Here is a 25340-nt window from a genome sequence, read left to right as displayed (position 1 = left end):
TGAATCCTGCAGACCAAAGGAGCAGTAGAAAGAGGAATGACTCACAGACCACAGAGGTAATCTCTCCGTTTAAGGAAGCTCGTGGCATACACAGTGGAAAGCGATGCACATGTCCTCCACCAGTGCTCGCTGCTGCCCTTCGGGGATGGCACCTGCACTGTGGATCTGCCTACAGACTCAGCGGGGTGAATCCATCCTAGTTTCTAGATGTATCTTAAAAAATCTCCAGCCCTCCAGGAAGATTAGTTCTTTCTCAGTGGTACCTTTCTCCTGGGACTGAAGGAACGATCCTCCCCAAAAAAATTGCTGTGGGGAGCAATAGCAAGTGGCAGAGAGAGCATCCATATGCAAGGAGGGATAGGCTGGGTTCACACACGGCTATCTACGCTGCATCACCCTAACAAAAGTCACCAGCTTGCACACTGCTAGCATGAATTTAGGATTTTTCTTCTTCATAGTCTAAATCCAATCATGGAAGAAAACAACTAGCATGTCCAGAGTGCTTGTAATGCCTGTTCTTGACAGTCTTCAAAGATATTTCAAAGAACTTCACAAAGAAAAATCTAATTTGGAGTGATCCCTGGAGAGGGAAACAGGATGTGGAAAACATTATGTCCGTTTGGTTGGATGCACTACAGACCTGTCAGTCGAAAGGAAGATTTGGAAGCACAGAATGGATACAGAAAAGGAAAACTACAAGGAGAGCAGCACCATGGGTCATCACAGTCGAGGTGATGCCTGGAAGCCCAGCAAACTGTGGTACTGCCTGCTGGTTTTGGTTCTGAGACCACAGATGTGCAGAGGTGCAAAGTGGCATTCTTAGTGAAGCCGGCAGTGTTCGGCAGGCAGGGAGGTGATGGCTGAGTAGCCTGTCAGGATCAGTTATGCTCGGGAGGTACATTTCACATCATTGCTACTGTCTGCCCTCAGTCAGCAGTGGGAAGCAGCTCAGCGCCAGGTGGAAGTGCCCTCTGGCTGGCAATGAGCAGGTCAGGGAAGCTCGATGTTTGGAGAGCCTGGAATCTGAGCAGTAAGGAAAAGTGGGGTTGGGAGGCCCTGGAAACCGCTTTAGGCATCATGCACTCATTCCTGCTTGGGTGTGTTACCCAAGCATGACCTGTGTTTCTGCTTTGTTTTCAAATGACATGCTGTATCTGTACCACTCTGAGTTGGGGAAACCTCCTGACTGTGCTGGAGGAAGAGTGGTGCTGGAGCTCTGCAGGAGAGTCCCTCTCCAGGATCCTGCACTTTGATGACTGTCACTGATGGGATGCAGAGGACAGGACACTGGTGGTAACATGTCTGACCTTTGGCACAGAGGAATGTCTGTGTCAAGCCATGGCAGAGACCTGACACACTGCCTTCAGTTGCTATAGTGCCTCAAAATCCTTGGAAACTCTCTAGAAATAGAGCCTGGGAAGGAACAGACCTCTAGGCTGGACAACACAGGGGATTGGAGTCATCTGCAGAGCTGTCTTGCTGCCTGTGTACCAGAGAGTGTCCCATGCGCTCAGCCAGGCCTTGCTTCTCCACAAGAGGCAGAAATGAAGATTGTTGGCTCTGATTTACCTCAGGAGTGGTGACACCAGTGTTGATCAGGAAGGCAAAGGCTCCAAGGACCTGAGTATCCAAGAGGGTGAGAATGTTTTGGCATGCACCCACTCCTCAGGAGAAACTCCTTGCTCACTGGTTATGCATTTGCTATTTTATTTTCCAGTGGCCAGGCAATATAATCAGAAACAGCCTCTGTGCTGGTGGGCTGGAGGATGCTAAATGTCCTAAATGGTTTTAAAATAAGGCTATAGATGGCATCTGGCAATGGTAAACCAGGGACCTGGATATCCACAGCCAGCAAACCAAGAGCATCTATATGACAATTATGTGATATAGCTGAGCCAGCACAAGGCAAAACCTTTTCTTACAAATCACAGTTCACTGTTAAAGTCAGTAAAGTTCCCGTTACTGGAAAACCTTGCACAAACTGGGCAGCAGCACTCACTTCAGACGGGAAGGTGGGGGTTGCCTGAAGACCCAGGGAGCGTGTGGTCCTGCAGCAGTACTGCTGTATCTGCGTACCACCAGTCCTGGGGCTGGGAAGCAGGTGGGACAGTGAGCTGGAAAAACTTGGTCAACCACAGGTTTTCAACATCATTTATATTTTGTTTCGTACCAAGAACAAGGTGATATTTGATGGAAATTTAAAACAATTCACATAATTGGCCATGGTACTCACTGCTGTAGGAAGTCACTGGGGGATGCTTAGCAATAGAATAAGATGACAATGAGAGCGAAAGATAATCCAGAGAGGCCTTCAGCAGTTTTCGAAGGGCCACTGTGCTGCACACATCAAAGCAAAGGCTCTCTAAAGTTGTCTCATGGCAAACTGCTTCTGCTTCTGGCTGGAGCAGCTGGTGGCGGCTGCTCATGCAGGCAGCACAGCAGGTTTGGCAGACCTCAGACTTGCTGCAGTCGGACAGTTTCTGTGTATGTGCTCTGGTGTGGTCAGTAGGTATCAGTATTGCTAGGTGATGCAGGATTTTGGGAATCTGTAGAGTTCAGTGCTACAGCCCACTTCTAGTGCATGGCCACAGAAGAGATTTATGGAGAAGGATGCTCCTGGGAACAGCAGCGTAGGTTATCGTGCACTTCATACCTGTGTTACCTGAGCACAGGGACAATGATCACAAGGCTGTTATGAAACATGGACTCAGCATCGTTGAGCAGACAGGAAACTTATATGGGGGTAGATTGAAAGATTTCACAGAATCGTCTAGGTTGAAAAAGACCTTGAGGATCATCTCGTCCAACCATTAACCTATCACTGACAGTTCCCAACTCCACCAGATCCCTCAGCTCTATGTCAACTCTACTCTTTAAACACCTCCGGGGATGGGGACTCCCCCCCTGCCCTGGGCAGCCCATTCCAACGCCCAACAACCCCTTCTGCAGAGAAATACTTCCTAATATCTAGTCTAAACCTTCCCTGGCGAGTCTGCACAGGAAGAGCCAGAAAGGACACCTGTGCCACTTAGTTTCTGATTTAGCCTTAATAAGAGACCATCATTCTCTGACCATACGTGCATGGCTCGAGTCCTGTGCTGCTGTAGCAGCTGGGCCATGCTGCCACTGCCCGGCACGGCCAGCTTCCCTGGATCCAGGGCACAGGGAGCATGTGAAGCAGCTGTACCTTCCTGGCCTGCTGAGCAGTTCGGTGGGGGTGTCCCCGACACGTGAAGTGCTGGAGCAGGGTCAACGTGTGGACCAGGATCAGCTCAGCCCCGGTGAAGGGTGGGAGATGGGACGTGGGGAGCTTGTGGGGCAGAAAATAAGTTTTGCAGAAGGATTTAAAGCAACCGAAATAGCCTGGGGGGAGATCCCCGCAGGTGATGTGCTTACAGTATGTCCTGATTCCACCAGGAGGAGGATTTCCAGGGCCCTGGCTCCTTGCTCTCCTTTCTGAGGGTGCAGAAGGTGAAGATGTCGCCGCCGTTACACACGGCTCACGCATCCCTCCGTCTCTGGAGCACACAGCAGGGCTGCGGGGAGGAAAGGGCCGGCACCAGCTTCTGAAAAATGACCCCATGGCGTGAACCCCGCGATCCCCCCAGCTCGCCGTTCCCGGGGCGCTGGGGGGGACAGGGCTGTGGCTGCCGCCCGGTGCCGCCGGGGGGCAGCAGCGCCCCGTGGGAGTTCCTGGGCGGCCCTGGGTGCCAGGGGCTGGGCACCCTTCCTGCCTTGGCTGGCTCTGTCAGAGCACCACGGCTGCTCAGGGCGATGCTGCCATCGCTGATGGCCCCCAGCAGCCAGCCCCCAGCCCCCCAGTGTCCCTCTTCACCCGGGGACAGCCCTGGGGCGGGCAGGAAAAGCTTCTTGCACCGTGTCCCTGCTCTCCTCTGCCTTGCCCTGGCTGCTGCAAAGAGTGAGTTCAAGGCCCTGGTGGGGAAGTGGCCCCAGCTAGATCTAGGGCTTTGCCTCCCCTCCACCCAAAGATGGAAAAACCCTCCTGTCTCACTTCCAGCCCCTTTCCACTGGGCATCAGAACAGTCCTGGGCTCCCAAAGATGAAGACAAAAGGGAAAGTCAGGGTGTGCTTTTCAGGAATTGCCAGGATTCCAGAAAATGTGTCTTTGCTAGAAAGGTCTGAGAGCTACTTTGACTTAAGCTGAGTCCTTAAAGAATTTCTTACATGGTGCTACTGGGATGAGCTGCCCTGTGCTCAGAGCAGAAGCTTCAGGCTCCCACCCTTTGCCCCTATCTCTGTTGTTGCCAATCTCACATTGACAAAGAATTCCCCTCTCTCTTTTTCGCCTGGTATACTGCCTATTTCAGCCTATGGTCCAGCCTGAAAGTGTGGTAAAGTCATTTAATGAGGGGCCGTGCCCTCACACTATGGGCAGTATTCCAGCAATCTCAAATCCTCATTGTTCTTCTGAGATCCCACGTAACCCAGGTCAGCAGCGCAGAAATGAGGGAACTGCATTAATGAGTCTGCCTTCCGCCTGGTGCCCATGTAAAATCTGCAGCAAACATTTCTGTGCAGGAGGTGGAGCAGGGTCCCTGCCTGCCTCCCTGCCTCCCTGCCGGCTGAGGGGACTCCTGCCAGCTGCCGTGCCCTGAATGCCTGAGCTTGCCGAGCACACGGAGGCAGATGCAGGGTTTTGCATACTGAGAAGATAAGGAGGGCTTTTTTCGGCTCTGAAAGCTGTTTATTCTTTACAGAGCGCTGACACCAGAACGGAAAATGCCTTTTCCTGAAACCAGCTATTTATAAACAGCCTGCTGTGCCGAGCCTTCTCTTGCAAGGGGGCAGGGACTCTTGCAGCTTTTCTTTTGCTGCCTTGAATTCGCTCAGAGATCCTTCAGACAGGAGCGAATAGAGCGGATCTTGCTGACCATCTGCTGGGGGAACGATCCAGCACTGACAGCTCTTAGTAACCCTTCAGAGTTACCAAACTCCAGGGAGTGTTTCTGCCCTGAACACGTTGGCAGTGCCCTCGGTGCTGTTCTCAGCCCTGGATTCTGGCAAAGGCTTTGCAAGAGAAATTAGTAATTTGTGGCAGTCATGCCTTTAACGCATGAAACGCTGTGCTTGTCCAAAGGGGATGATCCTCGTGGTGAACGGGCAGAGACCCGCAGCAGTTTTGGCTCTACCTTTCCAAGCTGCTACGCAGTGCGGTGCTCACTGCATGCACACACGTGAGGTGGGATTTGTCTGCTCCAAGATGTCTAAAACATAGCCAAGCCTTAGCTAGCTTTCCTTCCCTATCAAAGCAGAGAGAAAGACACCCTCAAATCTCATCTCCATGAGATATCTTTCTTAGGATTTTACCTAGTTTAACTGTGTAGGCATGGTGGGCAACACCCTGCCTACTTCCCTTTGTCTTGCTTCAGTAGACTGGCAGCTCTGTGGGCAGTGCTGAGCTCCTCTTCCTTCAGGGACACTAGGATCCTATTCTGAATCCCATCAGAAACTCCAAAGAAGCTAGAACTAGGTTTAATTATTAAAATTACTGCTTCCTCCCTGACCTATCTGTCCCCCTTTGCAAACAAGGCTTCCTCTTGGCACTGCTCACAGTACCACACCACAGGATTACCCAGACTTTCCCACCTGTAGTGATGTGGTGGCTTTTGGTTGTGGCTCTTAGTAACCTGGCACAGAAGACCAGTGTGCCTAGCAAAACAACATACAGGGGTTTGGCTGAGAATGAAAGAATGAAAGAAATCCCACTGGCACCTTCTGATGTTTGTCTTGGTGCTGTCAGAGAAAGGAAGAGGTGTGCACAGGGATTGGGCGAGGATGGGCAGACTGCACAGCTCTCAGCCGTGCTGGCAGAGCCAGATGTCAGTGTGGCACTGCACAACGAGCACAGCTGAAGTAGTGAGGATGGACACGTGGCTCAGAGCCAACAGAGTGGAAGAAGATCAAAAAATTGTTGAATTGAGGTCTTTTTACCCCTTCGGTATTTCAGTGGTCATGAGCAGGTCATGGACTTTTGTAGCAGGCTGAACTTGCAGAATTCCCTGGAAATGTGAACTCAGGGTTATTTCTGGCAAATCTGGAAAGGAAATCTTCCATCTGGAGGCTGCAGGATGCAGCACAACCCTCTGCACACTGAGAGGTCCAAGTGCTTCTGAGCTGCACATACACAATCGACAACAGGACTTGGCTGACTTGTCAAAACTTTTCTCAACTCACTACCATGCCCTGCAATCAACTGACTTTTGTATTTACAGTTAAAACAGGAAAAGCAGGACTTGGTCCATACCTTAGTGTAGCAATTATGAAGCAACCTAACGGCAGACTGTAACCAGTGTCTGAAAATCCTGTGTTGTAATGTGCCATAAACAACGACATGCCCCAGAATAGACCCTCAGCATTCAAATACTGATGAGAGACAGGCCATAGAGTAACCTACTGCGCTGCCTAATCGACAGTGTTTTACTGAAGACCTGAGGTGCAGATCCCCCTTTCTTTCCCCTTTCTTCAGGGCAAAGGCTGAACTGGGATTCAGGCTGGGATCAGATGCTTGCAAAAGCAGTCACTTGCAAGGCTTTTACTGTGGGCTTAGTCCTTTGTCTTTGGAATATCACTGGGCTTTGGCAAAGAGCTGCTTTCCCTAATCCCCATTCATGCAGGCACACGTGGAAGCTCCTGGGAATCCCTGCTGCACTAAAGGCTCCAGTTCAGCAAAGTGGGGCTGCTCGCTGTGAGTATTCCGCAGTGGCAGCCTCACCAGACCGCAGCCTGCCCGCCTGGCACAGCCCCTCTCCATTGCTCTGCCTGACTGTGGTGTCCTTCCCCATGATCCAGAGACCTGAGAATACACAGAGCTGCTGAACCAAAAGAGAGATGAAACATCGAGCCAGCAAGCCAGCAGCCGGTGCTTTCAGAGTATCCCTACGCTGAGCCCTGGGCTGGCTCCTCTGGAGCCACAGGGACATGCCGATGAGCTGGGGCAGGCTCTGGCTGAGCTTCCCCCTGCCCCCCCAGCATTGCTTCTCTGTGCAAAGGCTGGTGGAGATTGTGCAGGAAGAGGGCACCCCACTTTGCCCCCAGTCCTGGGTGACAGTGGTACTTTCTGTGATGTGTGTCTGCTCTTCCCCGTGCCACGCCTGGACAACTGCTCTTTACTGGGCATCTGGGGAGCCCCTGTTTTGCAAAGGCTCAAATCTGCCCTTTTGTGACTTCAAATTTCATTTGGTGCACTGTTAATAACAAGGAGGTAAATTTTTACCTATTTCTCACGCTGTTTTCCCAGGACAGACCTGTTGCCTGTTTCCTTGCCCTGTTGCTGGTGTCACAGGCTGAACCCAGCCGTGGTGGCTCGCAGAGGCAGCCATGCAGAGGAGAGGAAAGGAGCAGGTTGCTTCTGAATGCGCTGTGTCTAAGCACTGACCTGGGTCTGAATACAGGGAATTCCTCACACATGGCACCTTTGCTGATGGCAGAGGTCAGGAAAATGAGGAGAAAAGGACGGTGTCAGCCCAGGCTGCCTCTGGATGTGTGTACCTGCGGCTGAAGGAGGATGCTCCTGGGTATGCCTGATCTGAGACCTTTATCCACCTCTGGCTTTCTCATCCCTACCCAGTGCCATGGCAGTGCTGTGTAGGTCACACCAGCCCTCACAGTCCAGTGCACCAGGCAGATACAGTTTTTTGTTCTAAATAAGCAAGAAGGGGATCTAGAAACACCCTGGCTTGATACTATCATTTCCTGAAAAGCCTCAGGCCCTCCCTTCTAAAGATTTGGCTCTTATGGAGGAAGCCAAGAAAGCCTCTAGCATCCTTTGCTACAACCACACATCTCTTATTCCACTGGTCTACTGATGCTTAGCACATGTAGGGTAGGGCTGGGACTGCAGCTCTTCCTCCCACAGCTATCAACAAAGAAGGACATGGAAGTTGTACTCTCAGAAATCTCCCGAAGTTGTAAAAGAAGAGTCATTTCACCAAAGCTGTCAATCCAGTGCCAGCAAGTACATGAAGTTTTTCACATGTATTTGGTGCTGGTGCCTGTTCCCAAAGCTATGTTTTCTCCCAGGATCACACCAGCCCGTACCCAAGTGAAGGACTCTTGCATCTTCTGAAGCTGCCTGCCAGCAGTTTCAGACTCAGACTCAGACCTGTTGTATCATTTTGTTGCAGTCCACAGAAGGACCTGGCTTGTCCCCTCAAATGCAGAGCAGCCTTTGTATGAAGGCAGGTGGCTTCAAAGCTGTGTGCACATGCCAGGGCTCCATCCCTCCTCTGCCTTAATCAAAATGCCTGAATTATCAATTCCACCCCTCTAACCCAGGGTGCTGTATCTACTGTGCAGGCCAGCGGAGAGCATGATACACAGAAAGTGCTTTTTTAGGAGATTTCTAGTGCCTTGGCTGTAGAGTGTCAAAATACTCCTGTATTCTGAGCAGGTGACAGTTTCATATGATAGCGGAGGAATCTTGATTATTTTCAAATGCACATGAGCAAAACCAGTCAGTTTCCTTCCAAAGAAACAAAGTGATATTTCATTATTTTATTGCAAGAAATTTTCCAGTTTCCTTAGCAGAGAATGGAATCTGTTCATTAATACTTTGCTCACTTGTTCATGTCGGTATGTTGCCCTCGTGGTTTCATTTCTGCCCTATTATTGGGAAAGCCATGCAATTAAATGAACTAGGAAATTTAGGATGGAAAATACTGCTTGAAATTGCTAATGTTTGGAAATCTGGTGTTTCAATGGATTTGCTGTGTAAGTGTCATAAATACTGTCAGTTCCTTGTGCATGGCAAATGTTACCTAAGATCAGTGTATCAGCCCCTCTCAAAGAAGTTTATGGACTAGAAGAGACCTTTAACTTCACAGAACAAAAAATGCTTTTCTTGGTCTGGGACTCTAATGTCCACTTGGTGTTTTCAATAGTCTTCCCCGGACTAAAACATCTTCCATCAGGTTTCTGAGGTCAAACCAGTAGATAAGATGATGATCTGTCATGCATTTACTCCAGGTTCCCACTTGAACCTTTTTGTCCACATAAGAATTATATATTCAGGTGTGACAGACTCCAAATGTACCTTAAATCACATCTGAAAAGCAGCACTGCTCATGTCTGAACATCACTAGGCTTCTAGTCTCTGACAATCCTGTTGAGAAATTACAAACAACAGACTTTATTTTAAGGTTTGCCCAATTCTCATTTAGACCGTCCTCCTTTGAAGAAATCCAAGTAAGACTTGACCTGATGTCTGCTGCATCCTGTAACTCTGGGAATGCTGTTATGTCCTACAGGCTATCTGTTGCCGTCTACATATGGATGAATCTGCAGTCATGTGACATTAGCTTTGTGGAGAACAGCTGTGTGCATTGCAACTATTTTTGTCCCATGCATTGTTTTGAATTTTCAGTAGAATTTACCTTCAAGCCAACAGATTTTTTCCCTACAAGACTGTTTTTTGACTGCTCATCTGAACCCTGTGCACACACTCTGGGGCTCTGGAGGCAGAGGAGATGGTGAGGCTGGGAACATCCCAGCAACAATGCTGCCCTAGACTCTAACCCTGCTCCCCCTCCTCACTTGCAGGGAGGTTCCGTGGTAAAGCTCGGGTTCAAGCACACACTGGAGAACACGCATGATGGGTCAGAAAGCAAGCTCTGCCAACAGAGGGAAATATCTTACCTGGTCAAGTGTATTCTGGAAAGAGAGTGACATTACCAAGTAAGATGACAAAGGAGTTACTGCAGCAAATAACTTGTTAGTAGCAAGAAGTGCTGGAGATGGGGATGTGCTGCAGGCCATCGTGCTGGGCCAGATTAGGTCCTTTGGTTCCTCTTTCTGCTTTGCAAAGCTCAGTGTGAACTGGGCTGGAACCTCACTCTGACACAAAACTGCTGCTCAGCAAGTTTGGTTACAGATAAAGATACGGGAATTGTGAGCTGATTCTTTCCTTGTAAAGGAAAAGTCAGGCTGGATTCAATGTGTTTCAACCGCCATGGCTCTCTGACAAGTGGCCCAAAGTTGGTATGGCTTCACTTTTTGTACTGACTTACAAGCATCAGGAGGAAGACAGAGAGCACCTCTTGGCTCCTCTCCGGGAGCTTCTGCATCAGGGATGGAGCATGTGGCCATGTGGGAATAGGAATTTCCTATCCTCCTTAGCAGCAAGCAGGAGACAGCTGATAGCATGGACCGCATGGCTAAAGCAGGACGTGTCAGGAGAGGACTTCTGGAGCTGCTAAGGGGCTCAGGAACTCGTTTGGATCTATGCCTTGGAAGAGGTCATGGACTCTTCCCTCAGGGGGGTAACACCATGCACCTCATGTCCTCATCAGCAGGTGCTAGTGACCTGAGGGTCTGGAAGAGGGAACAACACAGATATTTCTGGCACTCACAGAACTAGGCTTAACTCTAGTTTCTGCTGTGAGCAATAAAAGCACCTGGTACATGGGATGCCCTGCTTGGTCCCCTCAGGGCGAGGCTGCAATCCCACACCAAGCCAAAGTGATTCTGCCCCGCTGTGGGAGCTGTGCAGCTCTCTTTATCATCTGTTTGCCATTGGCTTCTTTTACCCAGATTGGTCTTTTTCCTTGACAGTGCAGTGAGGCAATGCTATTATCAGGGATCCTGTGCTAATAGGCAATAATCAAGGGTCTCGGGGTTGTCCAAATGCAGTGTGTGATGGAGGTGGAGGTGGTGGGGTAATGCTTTCCTTGGGAGGACCAGCCCCACAGCTGATACCTGCCTCTGCCTGTTGCCGTATACCCTAGGAGGAGAGCTGGGACATGGGGAGGGACTTACCTGTAAGGCAGGACTAGAGCTAATGTGCAAAGCGTTCCATGAAATCCTACCCGAGGCACGGTGCCATTGTTAGTGTGAGGGGTGTCCTCAGCAGCCAGCTGTCTTTTGAGGCAAGTGCTGTGATTTGCTTTGGGAACTGCACAGGATGACATCAGGCACGGCCATAGTTCTATTCTTACAAGACATCAGCATTTGACTAGGAGCTAGAGGAGAAAACCACATCTGAGACAGCTCTCTTGTAGCCAAGAATATGAAAGCTATTTGACTGAATATTTCTTGCTAGTAGTGTTTTGGGGTTTGAGGATGAGGTAAATTGTAAAATCCCCTTCCTTCCTCACCCTTCTGGTAGTCCAGAGAACTTGCAAGCAAAGTCAAGATGTCTCAAAAAAGCAAATTGTATTCTCATTCTGGCTGTCTTCAGTAGGAACAAACTGCCCCCAGAAATGTGCTGCAGAGAAGCAGAACAAAGCTTACTCCTGCTATTTTATGATCAAGAAAACTCAAAGAGTTTTTTCTAAAGGCTTGAGGGGAGAGGGATGCAGAAACTGTGAGCTCCCAAGATGAGGAGACCTGGCAGCATGGAGAAGTAGATGGGACTCCTCACTTCAAAATTTTGAGGCAAATGCAAACTTGGTGATAGAGGGTTTAAAGGAATGATGAAGAAAGAGCCCTAAAACTAAAATGAAATCCAGCCCTGAGCTCAGGAGAGTGTCACAGGTATGACTGCTTGTCCCTTGCATAGATGTCATACATGAAGCCATCGAGGATCTCACAGGGAGAGCGCTGCCTCCTGAAGCCGATGTGGCCAGGGTGGAGGGATGCAGGGAAGAAGGTTCACTGATGGGAGGCTCAGGGAGGGAACAGTATTGTACCACCTCATGGGCTGCAGGGAGAGGGATGTCTCCTGGCAGGATGGCGTCGGTCTGTGCGTGTTGGCAGCTGCAGTGTGGATGGGAGAATGGCTCTATGGAGGATGCCCCTGGGAGCTGTCTGAGCTGGTGAGAGAGCCAAGGGATGGTGTTGGGGTGCAGTTTTTAGGAGCATCAGTATTTAGGCAAAAATTGCACTTGCATTTTAGATGCGGACATGGCCATCCACGATTTCCTAGGCCAAGAATGCTCATAGGAGAGACAACCCTGCCAGCACAGGCAAACATGGCTACATTATCCCCCGAGAGATACCTTGGGAGAGATAACTGGAGTCCCTGCATACAGGTCTCTGAAAATAGTAGGTCAGTGCCTGTGCCAGCCAGCAACCAACTGGAAAGGGAGATATCGGGACAGAACTGAGAGCAGTGCAGTACTGAAACAAGAGAAACAGAGAAATCCCATTCTCTGAAGTTTTCAAAATTTGACTGGACAAGGCCCTGAGCAGCCTGCCCTACATTTGAATGCAGTCCTGCTTGGAGCAGAAGATGGAGCCGAGTGACCTCCAAAGGTCCCTTCCAGTCTAAATCTTTCTGTGCTTCTGTGATGAATGTTTGAAATAGAAAACAACCGGACTAATTATAGCATCGAAGAAATCCATGACACATCTACGGCTTAAATCAGTGCTGTTCCCTCCCCCATCCCATAAAACTAGAGACAGGACAGAAAAAGGTGATCACAGCAATCTACAACACAAAGTGATTCGTGAATGGGGAGGGACTCAGGAGGGAACATCACAGGAGCTATAAAATTGTTACTGGTGTGGAGAAGGTGACCAAGATATGATTGGGAATTGGGGGACACCCAACGAAGTGTGTGGGTGGCAGGTTTAAAATGAAGAGGAGCTTACAGAGCTTAAGCTTCTTATGAAGAGCTTGATTACATCTTCGTAACTCCCTCATGGATTTCACTGGTACAAGATATTGCTGAAGTAAAATGTACCGATGAATTAAAAAGTGATTGCAGGTATAGGGTGGGTGGGTCCAGAGCAGGGTGTTTAACATGGTAAAAACATTACCTATGGCTTAGAGCTCCTTGGACTGCTACTTTCTGAAAGCTGTGAAGCAGCATCATGACCACACGCAGGACCACGTACAATCACTTGATTTCTCAAATTTCCTCCCTGACTACCCAGTCCCAGAGAGCAGGTAGGGCTAGATAGGCTTTTGGCTTGACTTTCCCTGGCAGTTCTCACCTGATGTTCTCAGTCCCTTTGGCTGCAAATGGGACTGTCTCTTTTTGGCAGTGTTTTTCTGGCTGATGCCCACATTTCCAGTTATGGCCAGTGAGAGTGGGTACACATGCAGATGCGCTGCTCCAGGCTTGGTCAGATCAGAGGTTCCTGGGGTGCACAGCACTGCCCCAGCCTGTGGCTGACAGCAGTGCCCAAGGCAGAGGGGATGCTGGCACACTTGCTGTGGTCCTTCCCAGGTTCACTCTCCAGCACTGATCTGTAGCTCAAAAACTCCCTGACTCGGAACCAGGATCTTTTTATCAGGGTGGATTTTTTTTCCCCAGGTCTTTTGTCTATCTGCCCTTCGAAGCCAAGTGTCTCAGCACCTATCACCCCCTGTGGCATAAGAGGTGCCCTGGGTGAGGCTGAAAGACCTGACAGATAGTTTCATATCCTGCCTCCAGTACTGCCCTCAGTAGATGCCTTCAGCAGATCACAAGCACAAGGCAAGCATGCACAATGCTGCACACTTGGCCAGTTTTCCAGCCCTTAGCTCTCTGTTGCTCTTAAGCCAGACATAATTTTTATGTGCTTACAGATCCTTCATGGATTTCTCTTTCCACCCCATTCTCTCTGAGCTAGGGAGATGGGAGGACAAGGACAGCACCCAGTGCACATGTTGGAAGTGAAGCAGACACACAGTGGCATACAGCGACAGCCTCCGCTCCGTTCCCTGGTCCGCTCTCAGCAGTTCACAGCCAGCCGGGTCATACAGAAGAGTTCACGTACCCCTGCCAGTGCTCATGTACCTCCCGTGCTGTCACGAAGAGCTTCACCGTTTGAGCTATACGCTGCATGCAGAGATACCTCTGTTCACTTGGGTTTGAACCTGGCCCCCACCACCTAAATTTGCAGAGATCAACAGATATCTCCCATTACACCTGGGGAAAATAATTCCCTAGTCACCTTCCCCTTTCACTTGTTTTATAAACCTCTGCTACCCAGCCTTCTTCCTGACCGAGGCGTCCCAGTCTACTTTGTGGCTCCTTTTGAAAAACATTACTCTGCCTCAGTTATTTCCTCTTTCTCTTCAGTTTCTCTAGTTTTACGTTATCATTTTTCTGAGGAACAGACCAGAATTTTTGACAATTTGCTAGCATGGGCAGTACACAGGATGCAGCTGAATTGTGTATTGATACTGTAGGGCATTCACTGTTTGATTCTGCTTTCTATTCCTCTCCTTTTCCAACCTTTCCTTTGCTTGTCTGGCTCCTCCTGAGCAATAAGCTGAGATTTTTCATAGCAACATTCATTGTGATGCTCAGATCTTTTCTGAGTGGCTGTAGCTAGTCTAGAGCCCAGCACTGTGTGTGAAGTCAAGAAAGATCAAGCCTTCACTTATCATTTCATATTTACCAGTCACCGATCATCTTATTGCCCTGTCACTCACTGTTAGCAGATCCTTCACCTTCAGATCCTCTGCACTGGACTTTCATCTTTGCTACTCTGAATCACCAAGCACTATCAGCAAACTTCATCACCTTGAGAACACATGTGCTCAAAGACAGGGATGTAGAGAAATGCCTTGTTTTTCCATACTTTCACACTCACACGCTCCCAGAGGCTGCCTCAAGACCTGGTCTTCACAAGAATAGCTATGAAATGTATTTGGAGTATAACAGAGGATCCAGCCTAGGTGAGGACAGGGTGGTTGTGTCCCAGACATGCTGTCTGGACTAGGCAGTGGAGTTGGAGAACCTTGCTTCTTCCCCAACGCAGAAAACAGACTCCCAGTATCTCAGAGGAGAGGTGCTGCCCAGCAGTTGCCTACAAACACAAACTCTCCACATGAGAAGTTCACTTGTGTCCTCAAAGCTCCCAGGCCGACTGGCACCGTCACTCAGCAACCATTTGCAGTGCTCTGGGGTGCCTGTCAGCCGCCACAGATACCAGTGCTTTGGAGCGTCACCCTGCCGCCCTCCTGCCTGTTGCTGGATGAAGAGGTCAGTGTCAGCTAGATGGGGAAAGCAGAGCTCAGCCCTGGTATATTTTTTATCATCTTGGATAACTTTGAGAAACTCATCTGCAGACCCAGGTAGCTGGGTTGCTCCATTGTGCCACCCAGCACCTCTGCTCACTGCGTGGTGCCAGTCACCCTGCCAGGGGACCCAGACGTGCTGCACTGCAGAGCCAAGAGGAGAGGGTGAACTAGAGCTGCAGCTCATACTGCTGTAGGGGTGCCGTGTGCCTCGTGCAGGGCACACAAAGCAGGCAGCACGAGGAGGGGCCGTCCAAACTGCACCTAAACCAAGAAGGCATTAGAAAGGAGGTGATCTCTGGGCTCATCCAGTCTAACCCAGCCACAAGCAACAGGCCTGCAGCAGAAATCATAAGTATTTTTGGCCTGGGTTATCTAGGAAATCATAGAGGCTGACCACAATAATCAGTATCTTTTGGACAAATGAAGAGGTAGCACACCTGAGGAATTCATTCCTACTCTGAAGTTTGCATTTATATGAAAGTTGACATTGAAATAATCTCAACTGAGCCTGCTAGGACAGATTTCTAAGAAAATCCTGATTGGGACCACCCAGTCACTCCCCATCTCTGGTAATATCAGCTCCCTGTCTCTGACTTAAATCAACAGCCCCTTTCCCAGTGCACTGCAGAGCCCTCCAAGAGGATGTACAGGCATGTTCCTCTGTCTAGATTGCATCAAATACCAAGTGCTTCTTAGAGAGAAAATGCATTCCTGTTCCTTGGAAACCTCTGCAGAAATTGCTTAAGTTGGCAATCCTGCATCTGTGGGCTGGACGTAGTTCTCCACTTACCGCTGGGACACTGTAGGCCACAGTGGTGTGTGACACAGCCTGCACCTCCCACAACCGACAGCCTAGAACATGCCTGCTTATTTTGGGGTTCAGCTACTTTTGCTCTGAGGAATAAATCCAGTCACCAAGTCCTCACCGCTTACCTACAACCTGCTGACCAAGCCATCTGCTGTTCTGCAGATGCACAGAGAAAGCAAAGCTCTTTCAGGTCTCAAACAGCCCATCACCATAGAGCTGACAGCCCAAGCAAGGCTCTACCTGCAACACAAGCCCTGCCATTTGTGTTTTGACCAGCTCTCCAGATTGCACAGGTATAACCACCAACAGGACAGGACTTTTAACAATTGCTCAAGTTGTGCAAGGAACAAGGCCAGGGGACACTCAGGCGATCCAAAGTGTGGTCAGAGTGATCCAACCACTGCAACACCAGCATCCACAGCCCCACTGCTGCAGGGCAGGGAAGGAACATGGGGAAATAGGCCTGAACTCTGCAAAAGGACTGGCTGGGTACCCTTCAAAAAGAAAAACCTGTGCTCTGGAAAAGTTGGAGATGAAAGGCTGTCTTGATTTTCAGAGTCTTTGTGGTATAGACAACTGCAGCAGAGAGCTCCTAGCAGAGTTGCAACCCAGCTGTCAGAGCTGCGTTTGGTCTGGAAGAAACGTGAGGAGTCAGCACCCCCTTGTCTGAGCCCCTGGGGCCAGCCAGCAGCAGGGCTACCAGCCACAGCAGCCACTCTGCCACGGGGCAGCACCATCCACATCGGGAATCTGCCCTCAGGACAGAGAAGGAGCATCTCATCCTCCCAGCCCCCCTTTGAGGGTTGACTTAGCCCAAGCATTAAACCAGAAACACAATCCTTACAACTTAGGTGTCAGGTGGGGGACACTAGTGACGGGACCCACAGCCCGCTGGTGGGAGCAAAGGAAACGCTTCTCCCCAGTGCTCGACACCGCACTGCACCTGGGCCAGAGACGAGCACTAAACAAATGGACACTGGAGATATTTCAGCTTTTATTTGCAAATTCATCTGTACATTCTCACTCGGTTGCCGAGTGACAGCTGCCAGGAGCTGTCAGCAGCAGGGGGCAGCAGCAACTAGGAGTTAACAGGAGCTTTCCACAGTGCCTGGAAACAAGAGACAGCAGAGGAAACAAAACTCCACTAGCTTTTACATTTAACCTTTTCTGAGTAAGGGAATTAGAAATCGAGTCATCTTTATCACATTCAGAAAGGTGTTGGATTTACAGTCCTATGCGTTCAGCATAAAGATCTGGGGCTGAAGTGACTATCTGCAGAGCGGCTTGAAAACTATCCTAGGCTTTCTTTTTTTGAAGCCAGCATCTTAAAGCTGCAGTACTCTCCATGCATCCTTCCCAGCAGTCCCAAAGCCAAATAACAAAAGAAGCCCTTGCAAATAAATAATCATAGGAAAATAAATAAGATTAGATCCGGAATATACAGTTACGTGGCCTTTATTTGGTTTCAGAGGTGGAAAAAAGTGGAGCTAGACTGCAGCTTTAAGCCTTATGCCTGAATCAACCTCAAACACTTTGTAAATTTTACAGTTAATTAGCTGTACAGGTGAGAGATCTGAAGTTCCACAGAAATGAACATTTAGGCACATATGCACACCCTTCCCCAAGGCATACTTTATTTTGCTCAGCCAGTTAGAAAAAAAGCCTGCTGGAGGGGAAGTGCCCCTTTTCCGAGCTGAACAGACAAGATTGAAGACCTATTTACTGTCACAGTAAAAAGTCCCAACAAATATCTAACCCCACCCACGTTTGCAAGGGGAAACTGGTTCAAACCATGCACCAGGGAGACAATCCTCTCTCAGGGGATCCTTTAACTTCGCTGGCACCACAGAATCCTTGAGCAAATCCAGCTCCCGGCAGGGCTGCCAGCTGCCCATCGCTTCCTGCGCTTAAAGCCTAGTTGTGGAAAGTCATAAGTCCATTATTTCTACTTAAGCCAGAAATCCTGTTAATGCCGTTTAGAGGCAGCTCTACAGCAGGAGCTCTTGATCTGCTCTCTGTTTGGGGTACACACCCCTTCCCCAGGAACTCCCACACAGAAAAACCACACAGAAGAGAAAAGCAATCCATTGCAAGCCAATGTCCGACGATTGTCTCTTTGGGGAGGTCAGGAATCCAGGGCAGGGCAAGACAGGGGAAGGGAGGAGGATGGCAGGTGGAGAAGGAACTTAGAAACAAACTCAAAACCACCAAGACACAAGGAGGAGCTCAAAGCCCCTCAACAGCTGATGGCACTGGGTTGCTGTTTGCTAACAAAGTCTGAAATGAAGTCGAACTCGTTCTGTCCCAAGAATAGCTCTGGCAGCTCTTGAATCCGGTCCAAGCCCAGTTCCAGGACAAGGGATGTCAAGACCTCCTCATCTATGAGATCGGTGTCCATAACGTTCAAGGTCAGCGCTGGTGAGGGCATGTGCTGCATGCCCGGGTGCTGGCTCGGCCCCACTCGGTACTGCTGGGCACCAGCTGCCATGGGCCCGTTGCTCATACCCAGCGGGTGACCCTGGTACTGGGTGTTGAGTTTCTGTAGGTGCATGCTGGCCATCAGCTGCTGGGTGCCCACCGGCCCCATGTACTGCTGCTGCTGACTCGGGCCACTGAACATCATCGCGTTCTGCATCTGGTGGTGGCCCATCTGTCCGCTGAGGTTGGGTCTGGGCCTCATGGCACCGTCCATGCCAGCCCCGCCGTAGGGCATCATCGGGCCGGCGGCGGGCAGCGTCCTCAGCACATGCTGCCCGTGCTGGGGGGGGCCCTGCAGCCCGCTCACCCCCATGCGGTAGCTCTGCAGCCCGGTGCCACCGTGGCTCATGGACATCATCATGTGCTCGGCCATGGCTCCGGGCCCCTGCAAGGCGACACACGGCTCAGGGGAAGGCTCCGGGCGACGGCACCGCTCTCCGCTCCCGGCCGAGCCGGGAGCCCGGGGCACCCCCCACCCCGCTGTACCCTCCCGGCGAGTCGCGCTGCCGCCCGCCCGCCGCCGGACAAAGCTCAGCCCAGCCCAGCCCAGCGCGCCCCTGCGCACCGCCCCGCGGAGCCGGGCTCTGCCCGCGCGGGTACGCACCGATCCGGGGCTCCGCCGGGCAGCAGCTCCGCGCACCAGCACCGCCGCTCTGGCTCGGCTCAGCTGGGCTGGGCTCGGCTCGGCTGGGCGCAGCTCGGCTCGGCTCGGCTCGCCGGGTGCGGGGCTCCGCGCTGCCGGCTCTTAAAGGGACGCGGGGCGGCCCGGCCCCGCCCCCCGCCGCCCATTGGAGCGCGGCCCGCCCCGCCCGGCCCCCGACGGGGCGGGCTCCCGGCACGGCCCGGCCCGGCCGCTGGGGGGGCTCTCCACGACAGTCACGACAGAGCCCAGCCGGGGGTATCTGGCAGGGCTCTGGGCTGGGGCACTGGCCCCTCGGATCCGCGGGGCAGCGCCTGGGGCCGCCCGGGGGGGGGAAGGAACGGGCCGGCGCCCAGGGCCCCAGCCCAGCGCCTCCAGCGTCCCGCGAGGAGCCCCCGGTGCGCCCTCAGCTCCTGCACAGGGTGCTGGTCCAGGCGCGCTGCCGGGCGCCGCCATCCCCACGGGTGGTGCACGCACCCGCCTCTCCTCCCGTGTCAGCATCCGCCGGGCATGGAGGGGGCTGGGGGCGAGGGCCACTCACCCAGCACGTGGGGCTGGGGGTCCCTCGGTGTGCTGTGGGCACCACAGGTCCTCCAGGGATACTTGGCTGCAGAAAACTTGGGTCATCGCTGTCTAATACAGAATCACAGAATCATTTTGGTCAGAAAAGCCCTCGAAGCTCCTCCAGTCCAACCATGAACCTCACCCTGACCGTTCCCAACTCCCCCAGATCCCTCAGCGCTGGCTCAGCCCGACTCTTCAACCCCTCCAGGGATCCCGGGAACTCCCCCCCAGCCCTGGGCAGCCCATTCCAACGCCCAACAGCCCCTTCTGCACAGAAATCCTTCCTCAGAGCCAGCCTGACCCTGCCCTGGGCAGCTTGAGGCCATTCCCTCGGGGCCTGGCGCTGGGGCCTTGGCTCCAGAGACTCATCCCCCCTCTCTGCCCCCTCCTGGCAGGGAGTTGCAGAGGGCCAGGAGGTCTCCCCTCAGCCTCCTCTTCTCCAGACTGAACCCCCCCGGTTCCTCATACACCACTTATGTGCCTTGGGTTAAGGACTGGGCCCGGTGTGACTGGGAACCTCACTCAGGTCATTTCTGCTCCCAGCCCCAGCACACGCTGGGTGTGGTGATGTGTTCATATGAAGCACTAATTTTGATTGTGTTATGCTCACTCTGCTTCCTGAGCAGGGACCCCATCTGACTCTGATACTGCAAACGGCAGAAGATCAGCTCTCTGGAGTCACCCTCCAGTGCCTTCCTCTCCCCAGGGTCCCTCTGACCGAGCCTTCCTACCTGACCTCCCGGCTGGCTGGGGAGTCCCCGCTGTGGTGCTGAGCTCCCTGCTCGCACTGGAGGACGCGCACACAGGCCTTTGTCAGGCGCTTCCGGGGCCGCTGCACCCTGGCACCTGCCGTCACCAGAAAGGTCCTTGCTGGTGGCAGTTCGGGTCACAAGGTCAGCAGTGGGATGCTGGCACGTCGTGAGACCTTACCAGCCAAGGTGACTGAGGTTAGTTAGTGGCAACAACTAGCTGGTTGGTTACTCCACCAGCGGTGCCCTCCCAGCAAGGATGCACCGACATTCCAAACACCGCTGGTAGGAAGATGAACGTTAGAAGCAGAGATCTGCTGGTATAACTCTGCAGCAGTGTCTGTCACTTCTGAGTTGAGGTTTGGCTCCCAGTGCAGCCCACGTGCTCACCCCCTGAGCCGTGCCAGCCAGGTTGTTTCACCATGGGCCTAGATAGCAGCACTGGTGCTCTCTATAGGACGTGGTGCTTTCCAGTAGCATATACAAGCACAGTGCTGAATTTTCCCCTTTGTTTTTTGTTGTGAAGGAACACAGAGGCTTCTTTTTGAAAGATATTAGTGTTGCATGGTTACCCACTTGGAAGGCAGGTGATGGCATAGTTAAATTTGCTTCCCCAACATTGTTGTGTTTTGTGTGCTCTCCTGTGCAGGCTCTAACTGCAGCATCACAGACCACAGCTCTGGTAATGACAGACAGAGCTTTTCTGGAGACTTGGAAAGATTGTTTCATGGAGTTGTATGTGTTTCACACATTCATGGTGCTCATGGACCCTGTTGAGCTTAAGGAAATGCCGACAAAGTGCTTTCATATGTTGCTGAAGATGTTTCTTGCTGCTAACTGTATTGAGAAATGAGGCCTGAGTACGTATTGCCACGAGGGGACTGAAGTTAGGCAGCACAGGCATCTTGAGCTAGTGCCTAACCACACAGTACTGACCTGAAGGGTTATTACATGCAATATCTCTATATCAAAACACCTTAAACCAGGAGCTCAGAGAAGATAACGCCCAGGAACCATCAGCTTCCAGATGCTAGCAGGCAGGAATGGAAAGTGTCTTCCCTTACCTGGTCAGAGCACAGGGCCATTAACCTCCAGGACATCCTGGGAGTCGCTTTTGTTTGTGTCACCTTCTGCCTGGTTAAGTGGCTGGGATGGGTTTCAGGTGTTGTTGGTGAGCCTCTAACTGATGAATCAGTTGGTTAATTGTTTAATGTAATTATGTAATGATTGTTTTTTAACTCTAGAGATTTTGACAAATGCATTTTTTAGTGCTAATAAACACATGCTCACATACATATACCTGTCTGCCTGAGAGTTCACACACATGCAGATGCACACCCAGGTGAGGAACAAATACAAAGGGAGTGTCTGTCCTCGTCTTTGCAGATGTGTCCAGCCATAAAAGCCTCTCTTACTTTCAGGAGAGGTGTGGTGTGTAGTGCAAGTCCTGGTGAGGGGCAGGAATTCTTGGACAGGAGTAACGGGTGGGAAGGGGCTCTCTGCAGTCCTTTGTATTACTGAAGATGCCAAGAGTGGTAAATGGCCCATCATTCTGGGAACAAATTGGCAGATGAGAGAGCATGCTTGCTAAACACAAGTGCGGAAGTCCCCTCCATGTCTACACTGACTTACGTCCCTTCTCTTTTGGAAAGGGTAAGCCAGATCAGGAACTCATCCAGTCTGAAATTAATTTGACAAGAAATGGAACTATGTTTGGCTGGGGTCAGCTCTCTGATCGTTACATTGTCCCCTAGAGGTTTCACCAGCATAACCTGGGGTGTTCTGAGAGGAACCAGTGCCTGCAAAAAAGGAAGGGCATGGGGAGATGGGAAGCACTGTGGTGGCGAGAGGTGTCCGCAGATCCACAGCCTCCTTGTTTACCATGTTGTGTGCCATCTTCCTTGCTCTGTGTCTTGAGGACTTCCTGTTCTTGAACCAGTAACATTTTATTTTACAAGGACCCGTGTAGACTTGTCTGCTGCATTTCACACTGCCCAGCCAGTGGCTGGGGCAGCAGAGCTGGGGAAGGGCTGACTAGTCCTGGCAGCATCTCTCTCACTGATCTTTTTGGCCCAGAACGAGCAGTGGTTCCTTGTCATGCTGAGGCCTCAAGTGTTAAGGACCCAAACCACTGCAGCTGTATTTACAAGGCGCTGTGTGTGACGCGATCTAACCCCGGGTCTGTGGTCTCTCCTCCATCTCCCCATGCGCTGCCATCTGTCATCAGCCCATGGACAGACTGGCCTTTCTGGGAAAGCAGATAAACTGCCTGTGTATCAGATCCAGCCCTGGGGCTGTCAGTTGGTCAGCCCTGACTTAAGTCACCACATAAGCCACCTCCAGGAGTGTGTCATTCATGGCTTCCTGACATGGGACTTCCCCAGTCTGGCTGTACTGGTGTCATCAGTGCTGTGTTATCGAGGGTGGATTACCCAGGCTGGGAATTAATCAGATTGTTGCTCCAGTGGCACCAGTTTGGCTCTGCATGACTGGGGATCTGTTAGCACCACCTGTGTGTCTGTGTCCCAGGTCAAGGCATCAGTGTGGGTGGGTGTCAGTGTAGGGCTCTGGGCACCAGCACATTGCAGACCTTTTCTTCTCCCTCTCAGGAGGGTGCTTGCAGGCTGATGTACAGCTGCTCTGTGTTACCTCTGATTTTGTTTATGTAGGATGTTCCCTCCTCGTATTTGATCTCTGATCATCATTCATCAACTGCACAGCCCCAGTGGCAGTACTGTGGTAAAATCATGTCCCCAAAGCCCCCCAGGGATGAGAGGTGGGCACGGATGAGCCCTTTTTTGTAAGCAGAGATGTGAACACTTTTATCTCGCAATGTTTTGCATGTGTCAGAACTGGTTCTTGCTAATTCCAATTGCTGGTATACAGTCAAAGATCTCTTTTTTTACAAGAGTCTGAAAGCCTCAGTTTTTTGGGGGGAAGGAAAAAAAAAGGAATATTTTATAAAGAGATTTGTAGGATGTCAGATTTACTGATGGAGAGCGGGTAGAGGATTTTTTTGGGAATTTCCTCAGACCAAGTGATTCTTACTATGCATTTCAGTTTATAAGCCACCCACTGCCATGGGGTGTGATCTACCATTGCAGGGACTGCAGAACAATTTGAGTAGCAATGTGAGCTGTGTGTTTGGGTGTAGATGGAAGGATCTGAGGAACCCCATAATTCAGAGACTCCCGGATGCCTGGCTAAGCCAGTACTTGGCCCTACAGAGCCCCTGCAAGTTTCAGAGCAACCGAGGTGTGCAGATAGCCGTGAAAGCAATTTGAAATATCATCTGTTAAGGGAGAAGACTCTGAGGGAGAAATGTCCGTAAGAAGCCCCTTTCCAGTCCTCTACTCACTGAAGGACAAATACAGAGAGTAGGAAGGGTTACCATGGTCTGATTCCCTCGAGACCTGTCTGGGGGTGCACATCCACTGCCTCTCCTGGCACCACCGAGGAGTTGAAAGCTTTTCTACCTAACGTTTGACTATGTTGAGACATCCAATTTAATCAAATGTTTACTATCAGCTGCTGGAGTTCTCTATACCATATCTTGAAAGGATTCTAGTGGGTATCTGCTGCACATGTAATGCTTTCCTAGCAGATTCATTTATTGGCAATCAGGAGATGAGGCAAGGATGCACAGTGGCTTGCAAACCTCCACCTTGAAGCTGAGAAGTCTGGCAGAGGCCATGGTGCTATAAACACTGAACCAGAAGCAAATTCTGATGGAGGTTCTCTAGTTTGGCTTTAAAGAAGTATGTCAACAAGCCAAGATTTAGAACTTAAAATTAAATATTAAGCTTCTTGATTCTGTGTCTTACAGGAGTCTCTGACAAAGAGGATTGAAGTGTTACTGGCCAACAGTAAATTATTTCAGACACCTGTTACCAAACCTGTTTCTTGTCTCCAGATGGGTCTGATGTGGACAAGTGAGGGGACAAGCACCACTCCCTGGGCAGGACATGGGGAATCTGTGGTGCCATCAGGGCCGTGGGCCCCAGCATGGCACAGCCAGGAGGCGTGGAGGGTCTGAGTTCCCCTGGGGCTTTGCAGCAGGACACATCACCTTCTCCTGGGGAAGGTGCCCCATGCACCACCTGCTTGGTTATGGGTCTGGGCAGTTGTCACCCCACATGTGGTCTTCAGGGGAGGACTTTGCCTGGCGCAGTCATGGCATTGTGGCTTCCCTCTGTGGTGTAGGTACGTGTGGGGCCGGAACACGCTTGTGCCAGTGCGGAGCTCACTTGAGCAAAAGCCTCCGAGACAGATGCACAGGAGAGAGATGAGGTGAGTGTGGGTTTCACTGAGAGCAGCCATGGGTGTCCAGCAAAAAAAATATTTTGTTAAGATTAAAAAAAACCAGACAAAGAACACGAGGGAAAAGTGAAGAGCCCAAGATGGTCACTATGTGCCTCCTCTCCAGGGCACGGGGCACTAACAGTGCCCCCGGTCTGGTGGCTGGGCAGCAGCTCAAAATTCCCTCTCTCAGTTTCTGCAGGGTAGAAGGGTCCTCCAGGAGAGCTGAATCCAGGTGCTACATTACCCTGTGGTTCCTCATCTGCATTTAGATGGAAACCCTTCATAAAAGGCAGGAGGTGTTAGGCAGAGACTAGCAGTGCAAATGGCCCAGGGGAGGGGGCAAAGGGCAGGTTGCTCCCTGATGGCCCTGCTGGATGCGGGGACTGTTAATGCTGAGAGCAAGCGTGACTGGTCTGCCAGTCTGGCCAGCTCCAGGGACACTGGGTTCTCCATTAACCCTGCTGGGATTCTGGAGTAAATATGCCAAGGAAGGGAAGGTTGTGCCGCCACTCAGCTCTGCGGGACCTTGCCAAGCGTGCAAGTGGCTCCCAGCCCACATGCTCCAGGACGCATGGCTCCCTGCGTGCGCCGATAGCTGTGTGGGGCTGCGTGCCCTCCGGCAGCCTCTCACCTGCCAGGGCCACTAAATGGTGCAAAGGACATTGAGACCAGAGCAGGGCATGGAGGGGTTTGGTGCTTCTTCTGAAGTGGCAGACGTAGCCAGGCGAGCAGCTGACCCCAGCACCAATGTCCTCCAACCACTGAACTGGCTTGCCCAGCTTGTAAACAACTTTTTTTTTTTTTTTTTTCCTCTGGGCTAATCTTGCTCTGTGGGGGTAGATAACATCACTGGAATTTTTCCAGTGTCCTTTGCAAGCGCCTTCT

At 51.2% G+C, this 25340-nt stretch overlaps 1 protein-coding gene across 1 annotated transcript; it reads right to left on the bottom strand.

Annotated features, from left to right (window-relative positions):
* Positions 1-16703: 16703 nt before the first annotated feature.
* CITED4 (Cbp/p300 interacting transactivator with Glu/Asp rich carboxy-terminal domain 4) lies at positions 16704-18912 on the bottom strand. Its single transcript, XM_074926344.1, has 2 exons — positions 18805-18912; positions 16704-18585 (listed from the first exon to the last, which is right to left on the bottom strand). Exon 2 carries the CDS (start codon positions 18571-18573, stop codon positions 17959-17961), a length of 615 nt encoding a protein of 204 aa, XP_074782445.1. The 5' UTR covers positions 18574-18585; positions 18805-18912; the 3' UTR covers positions 16704-17958.
* Between the last annotated feature and the right edge of the window lie 6428 nt (positions 18913-25340).

Source organism: Athene noctua, chromosome 24, assembly GCF_965140245.1.
Source record: "Athene noctua chromosome 24, bAthNoc1.hap1.1, whole genome shotgun sequence".
In the NCBI taxonomy this organism is placed as follows: domain Eukaryota; kingdom Metazoa; phylum Chordata; class Aves; order Strigiformes; family Strigidae; genus Athene; species Athene noctua.
The sequence above is the reverse complement of the archived record's forward strand: the minus strand, read 5'-3'. Positions and strand labels throughout refer to the sequence as shown.

Excerpts from the sequence above, each read along its gene's own strand:
- CITED4 (XM_074926344.1), bottom strand. The coding sequence starts at position 18,573 with ATGGCCGAGCACATGATGATGTCCATGAGCCACGGTGGCACCGGGCTG.